Genomic DNA, 15,425 nt, shown 5'->3' with positions numbered 1-15,425 from the left:
AAAAACTTGACAACGACCAAGAACAGACAAACTCGAGAGAGAGAGAGAGAGAGAGAGAGAGAGAGAGAGAGAGAGAGAGAGAAGGAGGGAGAGAAGAATGGGCTGGGTCCTTGCCTTGTAATGGCAAGGGATGATCTCTCCAAATAAAAATAGCTCAAGGTTCAAATTCCCCTGTGTGTAAAGACCCAAACTTCTCAGAAGGCATCTTGTGTGGAAGGCATCTTGGGGACAGAAGGAAGACCTTCGGTTAAGAACTGAAATAACCTGGTTATAAACTGGGTATAGAGGTGCATGCCTTTAATCTCAGCACTTGGAAGGCAGAGGCAGGCGGATGTCTGAGTTCAAAGCTAGCCTGATCTACAGAGTGAGTTCCAGGACAGGGCTACACAGGGAGATCCTGTCTCAAAACAAACAAAAAAACAAAACAAAACAAAACAAAAAACCAAACCAAAACAAACCAAAACAAACCCCAAAAGCTAAAGAAAAAAATCCATAAAACTGCATCAACAATGCATCAACAACCACGAAAGAAAGAAAGAAAGAAAGAAAGAGAGAAAGAGAGAAAGAAAGAAATCCAAACAAACAAGTAAAATCCCCCTGAAGCGAAGCAATGAGAACTGAAGCAGTAAACCAGCACCAGTCACTTTGCATCGTGTAATCCCCCCAAAACATCATTGTTGGGATAACTGAGGGCATTCTAAGGGATTCTGAGTTTTACATGGTAGTAGCATTTCAAAGGTAATCTTGTAAATTTGGAAGTTGTGTGAAAAATGTGTGGAAGAACATGTGTACAACACACCAAGTATAGGGGGATAGATTGTGTGGGTTGTGTAGGCAACTTGTTGCAAAATTGTTCAGAATCCCTTGCTATTTTTCCTTAATAATTTCTTCCGAACTAAAAACATTTCATTGAAATTATGTGCAAAACAAAACAAAAACAACAACAAAAACCAACTGGTCAGAGTTCTAAGTGCATACATTTTAACTGTGTCCTGCCTCAGACAGAAAGGAGGTCTTCACTAGGTGGAGTCACTCTCAGCTGAGCCCAGATTCTAATCTTGGTAAATGTGAGCAATTGCTTTAATTTGCTTCTGGACTCAGTCCTCCACCCCTGCTCCTCCCCCCATCTCCACCACTTCCAAGGAACAGGGTCAGGTTCTGTACAGACACTTAAGCTATTTATACTTTTTCCAGAGGGGAAGAGAATAACAGTAGTGACGATCTATATTGTTGACCACCATGTGATCTCTTCTTTGGACTATCTTCATATGTCAACCAAGAAACAACGAAAGGGGCGCTGGAAAGAAGGACTAGAAAGACTCAGTGCGCTGCACACCCTGAAGGTCTTTTCAGTGTAACTAGCTGTGTAGTCAGGGGCTGTGGGAGAGAGAAATGATACAAGGTAACCCACTGTGTAGCCAACTGTATCCACCTGCCAACTACTTTAAGGGGCCTCTTGGTAGAGGGGAAACTAAGGCAGCCCACGAGGTCAGAGTGAGGGCAGAAGCCCTGTCCATCAAAGCAGAGGCAAGGTTAAAACACTTACGTCGGAGGATCTCCCGTTGCTTTCTGACGTACCAGGTGTACAGGGCAGCTCTCTTCTGGGTCTTCATGGGGGTGCCCTTGTTGAGGTGTTGAGAGAGGTGGGACTGGTTCAGGCCTGTGACATCAACCACCTCCCTCTGGGGGATGTTGTGCTGTTGCATGTATCCCTTGATCATTTTGGCAGCCCTCCACGGGTCCTCACTAGACAGAGAAACAGATCTTTAGGATGCTGGTTCAAAAGGTCCAAAGGACAGTATTCACCTGCTGGGAGTAAAACCCATCATTTTCAAGTATTCCCCCACCTGTTAGAACTCCAACCTCAAGACAGGTATAGGGCTAAAAGCAAACTATATGCAAGAGGAGTAGGCACCTCCTGCCTTGTGCCCTCTAGCCATAGTCTTTCCTTCCAAGATGGGCTCATCTTTAAGCCTGCCCCTACTGCTCACTCCCTAGTCCCCATCCCCAGCCTTGGAAGAAAAGACTCTTGCTTTGTTCCACTCTCCTTGGATTTCAAGAGACTAAAAGACAAGAGTCTCACCAGAGAGTTGAGATGCCTGGAGCCCGAGTTGATTCTACATGGAGCCAAATCTGTTTTAAAAGTTTTAATCAAAACTCTCCAACGTTATTCTCCTTCTAAAAAGGAGGTCCAATCTGTTAAAACAGGGGTAGGTCTGTGTGTACACCTCCTGGGACACAAGCAACAGTCAGTCTTCAAATGACTGCCTGTATATTGAATAAAATTATTTTTGTTTGGTGTGTCTAGAAACCTCCAGCAATCAAACTGAAATATTTTGTAGGCATTTGTATAGTTGTGATTCCTTTTGTGATCAAATATTACATTGTTTTTGGAGTTTTAGAAAAGTGTTCTCAAATATGCTCTCTCTCCAGTTGGAGAGACACTTTGCAGGACACTTGCTAAGCAGGTATGCTTTAAAAAAAAACACCACAGCCCCGCCTCTAAAATAAAACCCATTGAAGAGTAATCTCAGTATTGGGAGTAAGACATTAATGATCCCAAATACCCTATTTGCCCGTAAGATTGCATCTCTCTGATATAGAATGGCCACCTGGGAGGTAGCAGTTCTCCCTGATTTCAAGTTTGGGCTGAGAATAGACATACTTCTGGTTTTTCTCGCAAATGCAGGCACAGCTTGCATTACAAACAAGGCACGAGGGTATCTCCCAGGTTTTAAAAAAATGTTTTTAACTTCACTGTTACTGTTTCTTGCTTGTTCAATAGGCGACTTAGAAAGAGAACTGTCATTGAAATTAAGAGCCTAAGAAAGTCTCTTAGAATCATAAGAGACTAAGTCTCATAATGCACAGCACAGATCAAAAGTATTAAAGGAACAATACAAGTATGTATGTGAGTTATTTAATGCAGCTATAGAAACAATTCTTCACTACATGTCGATATATAATACACACACACACACACATATACACACAATATATTAGCTTAACAAGACATCAAAAAACAAAGAGAAAATTGGGTTCAGATGAAACAATAAAAATTGAAGCTGAGGCCAAATTAGATACAGTGGTAAAACAATTATTTTTTTCAATGGTGCCTGAAAAATCAATTAGTTTGTTTAACGTGTTAAAAAATCTCCAGCAATCAGGGAGATATTGTATAGGCATTTGAATTGTGGCTATTTCAGCAAGCCTTGCTATCGGATTCGTGAGAAGACAGGCTTTCGAATGAGATTTTTTTGTTTGTTTGGTTTTGTTTTTCTTTTTCTTTTTCTTTTTTGGTTTGAGAATTGTAAACGTTCACATTAATTGTACATAAATTAACGAATTTCTCAAGCATTTTTTATAAAGACCCAGAAAGTAAAACAACATACTGAAATAGTAAGAAAAAAAAAGCAGAGGAACTGTGGTCCAGTGTCAGACCTGGAGAATTCGTCCTGAGCAGGAGAAAAACAGGACAATCAACATTTTAAACATAACCATGTAAATAACAGCGATCGTCTAAAAGCTCATTGTTGGTTAACATTGGTTAAGATATTTTTAGGGTGGAAAAACATTTCTAACAGATACAAACCATAGCTTCAAAAGTTAGAGAAAACAGTATTTGGGTTTTAAAAATTAACACTGTATCGCTTTAACAGATCCTTTGGCCATTTTTCCTTTGTTTAGCTTCTTTACCGGTTATTCTACGTGCCTAAAAAAAAAAAACTAGCATAATAGTGTGTCCTAAATGTGAGTGGTTCTATGGAAAGGGGAATTAACAGCGAGATGATTAAGAAAAAGAAAAACAAAACAAAAGAAAAACTGTTGAGACAAAACCTTCAGACCCGGAATTAAAACATTTGAATTGGGGGTAAGATGACGTAGTTATACCTTAAAAAACAAAAAACTGATAAACAAACAAAAAAAACCCAAAAAACAAAACAAAAACAAAACCTTCTCGGATCCCAGAATGCCCCGCATATTCCCTAGGGGAGAGCTCTGAGGCCCAGGTAAATTAAAGAGTTACTGGGAAATACAGTTTCCTCCCTAGGAGAAACTCGCGGTAGCGAGGAGCGCTCGGCCCTTGTGGAGCCAGCGCAGGTGTCAAATGCAAGCCCACAGTGGCCACAATGTCTGGCCCGCTCCTTCCTCAAGGGTGACTTTGCTGCCCAGGAGCAGAGGAATCGCTGGGTCCCAGCTCGCGGGGAACAGGGGGCCTTGGTCCCTAGGTGGCCCACCGGGTCTCCTAAGCCACTGGGGCACACCAGCCTCTAGACCGCAGCCGCGGAGCACGCGACACCACCGTTTGCAACCTTCCACTCTGGCCAGGTTCTTCCAGCCAGGGTAAAGGCGACCAGGCGCGCCACCGAGTGACCCTCCTCCCCCGCACACCTTTCTTTTCTTTCCGACTTACAGGGGAACAAGGGGGTGGAGCGGGAAGAGAAAAACAAAAGAGAGTGCCCGGTACCCTGCAGTCGGCTGCGCAGTGACCTGCAAGCCGCTAGCAATTTCTTGAAAAATTACTTTAATAAAGTCAGACGCTCCAGGCCCAGGGGAGGGAAGGCGGCACCAGCTTGCAATGGGACAAAGCTTCAGGGTGTGTCCTGGGTCCTCACCCCAGCTAGAATCTGGGCTCCTCTCCTTCTGCTCCCCGTGGCTTGGGGGTGGGAAGAAGGCCCAGGCCCTACGACCCCCGACTCAGAGACTCTGCGGGTGTCGGCTTCCCGGAGCAGCACGGGGACTTGGGAGTGCGCCCCGTACCTCCGCGCGTGTGTCCGGCGAACACCCCCTCCTGCGTTTTGATTTCCTTCCCTTTCTAAGTCGAGTTTACAACTTCACCAATGAATAACCCGCCTCGCTTTTCAACCTAATCACGCTTTGTGTACTTTCTGTTGATGATTTATAGGAATAAATTAATAACACCCCAACTCCACGTGCTGCAGTTTATGTTACATCTCCGCTGTGTCCAGGCCGGGGTGGGGACCACGGTAAAGAGGCGCCCTCAGCCTCCCGGGCTTCCCTAAGTCGGCTCCGAGGAGAACTAGACAGTGGCTCTCAGGAGGAAGGACCTAGGCCCCAGGAGGCTGGCGACCGGGTGCCGCGTCCCTCAGCCAGGCCCCAGGATAACTTTTCTGCCAGCCTGCTGTCCCAAATCTTCCAAGGGGCTCGGTACCCCAGTCTGTACCCTCTACTCCTGACACCATCCAGGCCTCTAAACTCAACCAGAGAAAAATCATTGCTACATGGAGAAACAACAACGAAAGAAACCCAAGCTTTTAAATTACAGCAAAATCATTTTAGGGGGTTAAAAAAATTCTTTTAGAAGCCCTCCAGATTGCCTTGACTAGAGGGCAAGCGGCCGGGTCCCCAAAGCACAAATTCAAATGCAAGGTCATATCCCACCCCAAGCGCGCGCTGCGGGAGAGGAAGCCGAGCCGCGGAGGCCGCCACAGTCACTCCGGAACTCTAAAACTTTGAAGCCGCAGGGCTTAAGAGTCAGAGGCCACGCGAGGGGCTCCTTTCTGAAGCCAAGTGGCCCCGGAGCGACGTGCAGTCTAAGGGAGCCGCTTGGCTCCTTGGATAATTAGTAACTAGCTGTCAAAGCGTAGGCCTGGGCGAGAGGACCGGCAAGTGATCCCAGCCACCGGCAAGGGACCGCCAGCCAGCCTGGGCTCCCCCCAAGACCGCTGGGGTGTCGCTAGCGAGATGCGTACACGCCCACCTCTGCAAAAGGGGATGGTGGTCTTAGTAGCACCCATTCTCTCTCCCTTTGTTCTTTGTTTCTTTTGCCCGGCACTGGTGACCCTACTACAAACTTTCTACTTTATAATTCTAAACCCGGCGCTGTAAGAACACAGAGAACTTGCTTCCCAGGCTTTGGCCACCGATGCTGCCAGGTCTTCTACAGAGAACTGCAGATCTCAGGGATTAATACGCGGCTTGGGGTTTGGGAAATTTGTTGGGTCCTGGGGGAATCGCAGCCGTTTCGTTGCACCCACCTGCCCCTCTGGTCACGTGACCTAAGGCTCTGCACCTTCGGTTCTCGTGCCTGGGTACCACCAACAAGGTGCCTGGGTCCAGGCTGCCCGCACTGGTCGTAGGCAGATGAAGCCTGGGGGTTCCAGGTCGCCCAGTGGAGGGCCAGGTTCAATGGTTAGCAGAGAAGCGGAGCGTCCCCGGACTATTTTTCCCCGTGGGGAAAGGGCCTTGAGGGAGAGCAGTGTGCACCGCATGCCTCCAGCGAGTGGCTGGGGACTCCAGAGACTGCGCGGGCTCCCGGGCGTACCTCGCTCGCTTGCCTACCTGAGCATCCGGTCCACTTCGGCCCGTTGCTCCGCGGCCTCCTCGGTGTTGAGCGCCTGGAGCTCTTTGAGGATGGGAGGAGTGTCATAGTCGTCGCCGTCCTCTGAGCCCTCGTCTCCAGACAAGCGGCCCTTGGCGTGGCCATTGGTGAGAGTATGGAAAACCGGCTTGGTGTCGAGATCCGCCCCGCTCCCGGGGGACAGGGGCAGTGTCTCCAGCTTCACCCCGAAATTCGGGGATGGCAGTAACTCCTCCAAGGCCTGGATCAGCACTTCTTTGGTGACTCCGGAGCTCAGCAGCGCACTCAGGAGTTCTTGCTGGAGCGACGTGAGCTTGGACACCATTTTCCAAGGACGGAAAAAGAAGGGGTTGAGGGGATGGGTGGGTGTGAGAGAGGAGGGTGGAGGGGAGTTTTACAAGAGAACCCCAAGTCCTGGAACCCCTCCACCCTTTAGCTTTCAGACACCTGTTACTCTCTGGGGTCCCGGAGACTCCTTTGAGAGGAGTCAGAAAACTTCTAACTTGCCATGATCGCCACCATTAGACCATATAAGATATGCAAATGAGTGGGAAGGGCTCGGCTTTCGGCAAGATGCAAATGGTGGTGGGGAGGGGGAAAAACCGAGAAAGTGGGAGAACCTAAGGGATAGTCCAACGGAGCCGGAGACTTGGGCCAGGATTGGGTTTCGCCAGAGCCCATTCTACTCACGCTGGGGGCTCCAAATCTTCTCTACCGATTCTGTTTATCAGCCAAACTTTAGGTGACCTTTGGACTTGTAAAGCAAGCGGCTTGCAGGCTAGGCTGGGTGGGGGTGGGGGCCTTTCCACCGGCGAGGGGTTCGGCTTTAGTCCAGAAAGAAGAAACTGCGCTTCGGGGGGTTCAGGTGAGAGAGCTGGACCAAGTTGGGGTGCCTTGGGAAGGGGGAGTGGGGGAGGGTGAGGAGAGCAGAAAGCCTCCAGGTTGTCTGCAGGTAGCAAGCCTGGAGAGATGTAGCCAGATGGTGGCGAATCCGATTCTTTGGGAATGGGCGCCAGGAATAAGAGTGGCTTTAGGCGCGGTTAGAACGAATTAGAGGGACCCCATTTCTTTTTACCTCGGTTACTGTTCTCCAGGTCCTCCTCAACTCGGCCTGGTAGTTTGGATTTGCCGGATGCCTGGCCCGGACCGCGCGTTGTTAACGTGCTAGAGGCCTACGGGACCCTTGAAAGGAGACTGCCGATTCATTTATGGCCAGAGGGAGTAGCGAAAGTGGAGCTCAGCCGCTGCCGGCTCACCAGCCACCTGCCCCGCCAAGCCAAAGGGGAGCAGGACACCTGGGGTTCGCCCTCTGCCTAAACCCGGAACCCAACAGTGCCTGGGCTCTGCACCCAAAACTAGGGCCGCGGAGTCTCCTTTCTAGTAGTGAATGTGTAGCTTGACCTGAGGCTGGACCGACTGTTGCAGCTCTGGGTTACCCAGGACCACTGTTTTGGTTTTTAATTCTAGAATGTCCACTGTGCCAGGAGTTAAGAATCGCTCTCTATAAACACAAGTTCACTGTGGTGGTGGCAGGAGTCTTGAATGCTACCTAAAGCAGGCACCCCCAAAGCCATTGAAGAAAAAAAAAATTTTTTTTTCCCCACTCAGGTCTGGCCCGGAAGGAAGCCCTGAGCCTTTCGGCATGGCATGGCAGGAGTTTCTGCCACATCTCTCCTGGGACCCGGAGAGGAAGGAAGGAGGCGCAGGGCAGGTCGCACCCAGACCTCCAGGCTGGGACCTGAGCTGCAGGGGAAGAAACTACTTAGACACACACACACACACACACACACACACACACACACACACACACACACAGTTCCCCAGGGTAGAGGCGGTTTTGAACCTCGGTTCTCTCATTTGTGAAATATATTCCTAATATCCAGGATACAGAAAAGCTGTAGACACGGAGGAAGAGCACCTGTGCAAAGCTGGCTAACACCTGTGTACACATGTCCCCGGCTGTGAAGATGGTAGGCCTGTTCCCAGTGGTAAAAGTGCCCTTTGGAAGCTTAAGGTTCTCAGCATCGGGGCATTGGGGTTGGAAGAACTGGGTAAAGAAAGACAAATGTTCAGAACCATCGGCAGGGTAAAGGAACTTCTAAGTACATTCTCTTACTGCATGCACTTTCAGACACAACCTGTTAGGAGGAAATTGTGGTTGGGTCAGAGAGAAAGATGAATATTAATGAGGGATAGGCTGGGCAGCCCTTGTCTGCTAGGCACAGGATCAGATCTCCTGGTGGTACGTAGACTCTCCTGGTTTTGATGCAGTCTGCTACTGGCAACTATTCGTTGAAAGACAGAGCTGGTGGCAGATGCTAGGTACCAGGATCACCTGTGGGAGGACTCTGGGAGAAAGGAAGGGGTGGTTGTATGCATGGGATCCCACACAAGGTTTATACCTATCACTGTTTATCTGAGAAGGAGGTCATAAGTTCACAGAAGTGGGGGCCCTTCATTTCACCTTCTTGCTTTCTAGTTTGTTGTGACGGGTGACAGATGCTTGATTCTTATGGCTGTGCCCAGTAGGAGGACTCTTTCTGCTTCACAGCTCCACTCAAACAGGATAATGAAGTGTTCAGAATAAATGTCTTTTTGTTGCCCCTGTCTCTTACTCAGTATTATGGCATAAGTGTAATGAACATTGGCTTCTGTCTTGAGCTGGGAAAACCCATTAAAAGGCCACCATCACCGCCACTGCCCACTAATCAACACAGTTTTGATTTGTAGTCGTAACTGTGATGTGCCACCAGATACCCAAACCCCCCTCCCTCAAAAAACTACGGTGTTAACCCCTTCTTCCCCCACCACGAGCCACCCGTGTGAATGATCAGAGAGCTGCACCTAGAGTTCAGGGAACAGTTTGCGAGTGTGCAGGTAGGTCTCCTAGATGTTCATACCCTGCGATTGTCCTACCCAGACCTATAGTTCATTTACTCAGAGCAATACAGGATACTATCAAGTAATTGCAATTACAGATGTATGGGCAGATGTGATACCCATGAACATGTACTTATTATTTTATCTTTATGTTTTTATTTGTATGAGTGGTTTACTTGCATGTATGTATGTGTGCCATAGGTAGGCCTGATGCCCTTAGAGGAGAGAAGAGGGTGTTGGATCCCCTGGAGCTGGAGTTACAGACAGTTGTGAGCTGTCATGTTGGGTGCTGGAAATAAAACCTGGGGATGTAGATCCTCTGGAAGAATAGCCAGTGCTCTTAACCATCAAGCCATCTTTCCATGTTTATTTAATTTTAATGTGTATGAGTGTGTGTGAATGTCTGTACATGCAGTGTCTAGGGAGGCCAGAAGAGGGCGACTGATACTGGCGCTGGAATGACAGGTGGTTGTGAGCTCCTGTGTGGGACTGAATCCAGGCTCTCTGCAAGAGCAGCGGGTGCTCTTAACTATGAAACCATCTCTCCAGCCCCCCACTCAAAATTATTTACTTTTATTTTATGTGTAAAAGTGTTTTAGCTGCATGTGTGTCTGTGTATCACACGTGTGCTTGGTGCCTGTAGAGACAGAAGTGGTAATAAGTCCCTGAACCAGGAGTTACAAACAGTTGTGAACCACCATATGTGCGCTCAGAAGCAAGCCCGACCTGCAAGAGCAACAAATGCTTTTAGCTACCGAGACATCTCTTGAACCCCTGAAGAGTCCATGTTGTTGTTTTTGACCGGAAACTCACTATGTAGACCAGGCCAGCCTTGAACTCCTCGGGACCTATCTGCCTCTGTTTCCTCTGTGCTGGGAGGAGAGGTGGTTCCGTGTTTTGATGGACTCAGGATGCATCAGCAGAACCTGTGCATATTGTTCTGTGTGTTTTTGCACATTCCGCACATAAATTATAACTTAATTAAAAGATATAATTTATTCCAAAGCTGTGTACGGTGGCACTTTTGAGGTAGAAGCAGAAACATCTGAAATTCAAGCCCAGTTTGGGAGAGTTCAAGGCTTGCCTGAGCTCTATGAAACCCTGTCTCAAACAACAACATGAAAGGAATTCCACTGTATACGACATATACAGTGGTGGTCACTAACTTGTTGATCCATTGTTTATAGTTGGTTAGTGATTTTTCTAGAATCTCTTCTGTTCACCACATGTAAAGTTTATTATCATTAAAATCCACAGGCTGGCCAGGTGGGGTGGCGCGCGCCTCTAATCTCAGCTGAGCAGGAGGATCTGGAGGTCCAGGCCAGAACTCGTATCAAAACCAAGCCAAACAAAACCTTAGAAATTTAGTAGGTTATCAAACATATGCCAGTAGCCATATTTTCATTATTTATGAAAAAGTATCCTTTTTTCATAAAGGGATAGATAGTAGATGCTTTAGGCTCTGCGGGCATTCAAGTCTCTGTAGTGGCAACTACTCAGTTCTATCGCATACAAAGCAAAAATGAATATCTGTAGTTGTCCCAATAAAACCTGATTTATTAAAAACATGGGCTGCCAGGTGGTGATGGGGTATGACTTGATCCTAGCCCTTGAGAGGCAGATGCAGGTGGATCTCTGAGTTGGAGGCCAGAGTGAGTTCCAGGACAGCCAAGGGTACACAGAGAAACCCTGTCTCGGGGGGGGGGGGAGAAAAACAAAAACAAAACCCACGCCCACACAGTAACAGCATCGGCTGACAATGTATTTGGCTCGTGGGCCACACTTAGTTAAACCTGAGTAAGATGCTTCTGTAAGGCAGCGCCTGTAGCTACAAACCGACCTTACAAGTGGTCTCCTGTCCCTTCTTCCCTCTTGGGCTGAGGAAGCAGAAGCCTTGCTTGGGAGAAGAAATGACTTTCCAGGAAACATAACCCAGTGCATTAGGAAGTCCTGGTTTTGGAGTCAGGCGGACCAGCTGCTTTCTGGGAATGCCTAGTCTGACTCTGGCTAAGTTATTCTATTTCTTCTTGTTTTTATATCGTGAACACGTGCCACTGTTGATGACAGTGGAATTTATGCCTCATCGGGTTGTTGGAAGAGTTCAGTGATGTAAGCTCAGAGAAGCATCTTGAATGGGTCAGCACAAGCAAGACCTGAATCAAGTACTTACTCAGTCATCACTCATGGCTCAGGAGTTCCCTCCCTTCCTGTCTCCCTCTCTCCCTCTCTCTTCCTTCTTTTCTCTCCCTCCTTTCCAACTACACAGCATGCAGGTAAGTTCACTACCAAACACTGCTAAATATTCACTATGTGTAAAGTCCTTTGAATGAGTGAGCAAATCCCAACCTACACCCTCTACACACACACACACACACACACACACACACACACACACACACACACACACCCCTTTCCAAAAAAAAATCACTTCCAGCTCCAAGCCCCTACCCCCCAAGCCTGCTGCAATAAGATCACTTAGGCAGTGAAACTCCTGAGGGCAGACATTTCTTGTCTTTTGATTCAACAGCCCACATTCTTCTGCTGGGTCATTTTTAGAATTAAGGTGTTTCCAGTAGCTTGTAAAAGATTAAATTAAAATCCAGAAGCCTAGTATGATATTAAACTAATAAATACTACACCTGGCATTGAGAACCTTCATTGCAGAACAGTAGACCACACTGCTTCCTCCCTCTGCGACACCTGTGAGTATTGAGACTGGTGGTAAGCCTGACACACAGTGGAAAATCCTTGGGTGTTTATAGAATATATCATGGGCCCCGCATATAGTAGGTATGCCATAAATATTTATTCATAATGATATAATAGGCCAAAGTGTACAGGAAAAAAAACCCTGTAACTTTTACTGGCATTTCTTGGGATCTGTCCTCAGATTAATATTAAATTAAGTTCTGAGAGTTTGCTTTGAGGCTCTAGCAGGTGAGTGCTGCTACTCTTAAACCCTTGACCCAAGACTTATTTTCTATTAGGGGAAGGTCTTCCTCCTCCACCCAGCACATAGGTGCTGCGGGGAAGCACATGGCATGGTGAGGGAGAAAGGGGACAGCCACCTAGCCAGTCAGGTCAGCCACTTAACCCTGGTGACAGCTGTCACAGGCAGATCACCCTCACACATCCAAATGAGATGTAATCGTGTGTGTGCATGTGTGTGCATGTGTGTGTGTGTACATGCGCATGCTTATTAAAAAGTTTTTTAATATTAAAGCTTATTTTAAAAATACATATAAGCAGAATCACACAGCAAATGAAGCAAGATCTGGGCTGTCGAGATAGCTCAGTGTGTAAAGGCACCTGCCATAGAGCCTGACAATGTGAGTTTGATCCCCAGGACCCACAAAGTGAAAAGAGGGAGCTAACTCCTTCAGGTTGTCCTCTGATGTCCACCCTCAGGCTGTGACACAGTTACACGCCAGCGTACGCGCGCGCGCGCGCGCACACACACACACACACAAATAATAAATAAAACACAATAATAAAGTTCTGATGAGATAGATTAAGTCATTCCCACACTTTTTCTTCTCATAAACCTATAAAACTGGACAACCCATTCTCACTATAAAGGGAGGAAACAGAAGGTAAGATTTGACCGAAGAACCTACACACGGCTAAGGATTGGAACCTGCGATTTGAGTTGAGGACCGTCAATGCTCCACCAAGCCGTTATTCCCTAATGACACCGTCTAAATGCCAGGCTGAGCACAGAGCACAGCCTAGCTGGAGGAACACGGTCTCGGAGTAAGACACAAGAGTTGCCCATCTCACTCCCAATGCCATGCTCTGGAAATAGAATGGCTCTTTCTCATTTCCTCTTCAGAAAATGTGCCCGGAAAAGACCTGTTCTACAAGCTAGGGATCTCCACCCATCAGCATTACCCTGTGTCTCCCTCCCTTAACCCTGGAGTTCCTAGTTCTGAGCAGTGGGCCACACCTCGACACTCTGCCTACCGGTGTCTTGTGAGGGTTCTGGCTGCCACTTGTCCCCCATACATGAGTGTGGCCACTCAGCCTTGCACTAAGGGATGGCCAATGCCCTCGTGACCAGATGCAGACTCAGCTCCCAGGCCTGGGGGTAAAGAGCCTCTGAGGGTGCTGACTCAGCCAAGCAAACATTTCCTGAGTGTGAGTCACATGCCGGGCCGCGCGCTCACGCGCGCGCGTTAGGGGTCTGCGATCATTTGGGACAAGTTAGATTCAATTCCTGATGTAAAATGACTTGGGAGGAGAGATACAGACGTGTGTGCAGCTCTCATTATGCTAGATGGGAGCAAGCAGGCTTTACAATGTGAGAATCAGGTGTCCATTTATTCCTTATAGCTGTCCCCAGGGCGGCATTCTTCTTCTTTCTTGTTTTCTTGTCTTTTCTTATCGATGATGATGACAATGATGATGATGGTGGTGGTGGTGCTGCTGCTGCGGCGGCTGGTGATGATTACGGTGATGATGGTGGTGGTGGTGATGATGATGATGATGGTGATGATGATGATGATGTTGGAGACAGGGTTTCTCTGTACACAGGTCTGGCTGTCCTGGAACTTGTTCTGAAGACCAGGCTGGCCTCAAACACAGAGATCTGCCTGCCTCTGTCTCCCAAGTGTTAGAATTTAAGGCAAACACCACCACAGACAGCTAGTTTTCTTATATTTTTTATTTTTTAAGATTTATTTATTTATTATATTTAAGTACACTGTAGCTGTCTTCAGACACTCCAGAAGAGGGCGTCAGATCTCATTATGGATGGTTGTGAGCCACCATGTGGTTGCTGGGATTTGAACTCTGGACCTTCTGAAGAGCAGTCGGGTGCTCTTACCTACTGAGCCATCTCACCAGCCCAGAGCTAGTTTTCTTAACAGCTGCTCAGAGCACTTGTATTGAAGGGAGCTTCTCACACTGAGTTGAGATTCAGAAGTAGTTCTGGCTTCAGTTTCCATCCCAGAGGCAGGTACCACGAGGAACCTGGATTTGAAAGCTGTCTCTGAGGCCTCCTAGACATGCCTTTGAATAGCTTGCCCCTCTGAATTCCAGTTCCTCCATCTGTAAATGGGCACTATAGAAATCAGTAGGGCACATGGCATTTGTCAAATGCCTGGCGCAATCAATAAACAGAAGCAAATCTTAATAAAACAAGGGAAAGCAGGGGCAGCAGAGATGGCTGTCGGGAAAGTGCAAATGCTGTAATTCTGGCGCTGGGAAGGCAGAGACGGGGGTTGCCGTGGTTCGCTGGTCAGCCCGTCTTATCTAATAGTGAGCCCTAGGTTCAGAGAGAGGTTCTGATTCAAAAAATAAAATAAAATTTAAAAATCCCTGCCTTTTATTGTAGAGAATGGAGAAGGACAATCATCAGCCTTGCTCCTCCACATGCACACACAGGCAAGTGCACCTGCACACACACATGTACACACACGTATGCATGTGCACACACATAAGCGTTTACACATGCACACATATACATGCACCCCATGCGTACACATACACCATGTGGACACACATAGTTATGTACACATGCGCAAGCACACACACACACACACACACACACACACACACACACACACTGGGGGAAGCAGCAAAGTTCTGGAAAGGTTCAGGGCTCCTGAAGGATGAAGCAGGATTCGATCACTGAAGAAAGCTATGCAGCATTTCAGGCAGAAAGAAAAGCTGAAGAGAAGCTTAGCTTTGAAAGCAGGCAAGAAGGGGATGGGGATGGGGCCAGCTGGCAGTGTGGATCAGGGTGACACCGGAAACTAAGGACAGAGCTGATGACAACCAACACTGACTTCCAGGCCTGTGTCTCTGAACCGCTCCCCTGGGGGTAACGAGAACTCTGAAAGTTTTCATGAAGGTGTGTTGTTAGAAATGGCTCATTAGGAGCTGGGCATGGCAGCACACACCTGTAAGTCCAGCACTTGGACACTGGAGACTGGAAGATCAGGAGTTCAAGGCCAGCCTCGGCTACATAGAGTTTGAGGTTAGCCTGGGTTATACAAGACCCTTATAACATCAGTAACTGTAGTGGTGACTGCATGCCATGTGCGTCCATTACTGTACTAAGATTTACATGGTAATCTTGCGAGATCCTTAGGGACCTGTGGTCCATCCTATTAAACTAGATGGCAGAAGAGGGACATGATTTCCGATTCTTTCTTTCTTTGTTCCTTCCTTCCTTCCTTCCTTCCTTCCTTCCTTCCTTCCTTCCTTCCTTCTTTCTTTT

The 15,425-nt window shown here is 47.6% G+C and overlaps 1 protein-coding gene across 7 annotated transcripts in view; it reads right to left on the bottom strand.

Moving 5' to 3' along the window:
- Hnf1b (HNF1 homeobox B) overlaps positions 1-7,640 on the bottom strand; it is a 55,571-nt gene extending 47,931 nt beyond the window's left edge. For 4 of the 7 annotated variants that reach the window (XM_021212413.2, XM_021212415.2, XM_021212414.2 and 1 more), the window contains exons 1-2: positions 6,304-7,640; positions 1,547-1,746 (exon numbers count right to left, since the gene is read on the bottom strand). In XM_021212413.2, coding sequence (XP_021068072.1) covers positions 1,547-1,746; positions 6,304-6,647 — 544 coding nt within the window. In that variant the 5' untranslated portion in view covers positions 6,648-7,640. The other 3 variants (XM_029545922.1, XM_029545923.1, XM_021212418.2) reach the window with 3 other exon arrangements.
- Positions 7,641-15,425: the final 7,785 nt, after the last annotated feature.

This window comes from Mus pahari, chromosome 14 (assembly GCF_900095145.1).
Source record: "Mus pahari chromosome 14, PAHARI_EIJ_v1.1, whole genome shotgun sequence".
NCBI classification, from domain to species: Eukaryota; Metazoa; Chordata; class Mammalia; order Rodentia; family Muridae; genus Mus; species Mus pahari.
The sequence above is the reverse complement of the archived record's forward strand: the minus strand, read 5'-3'. Positions and strand labels throughout refer to the sequence as shown.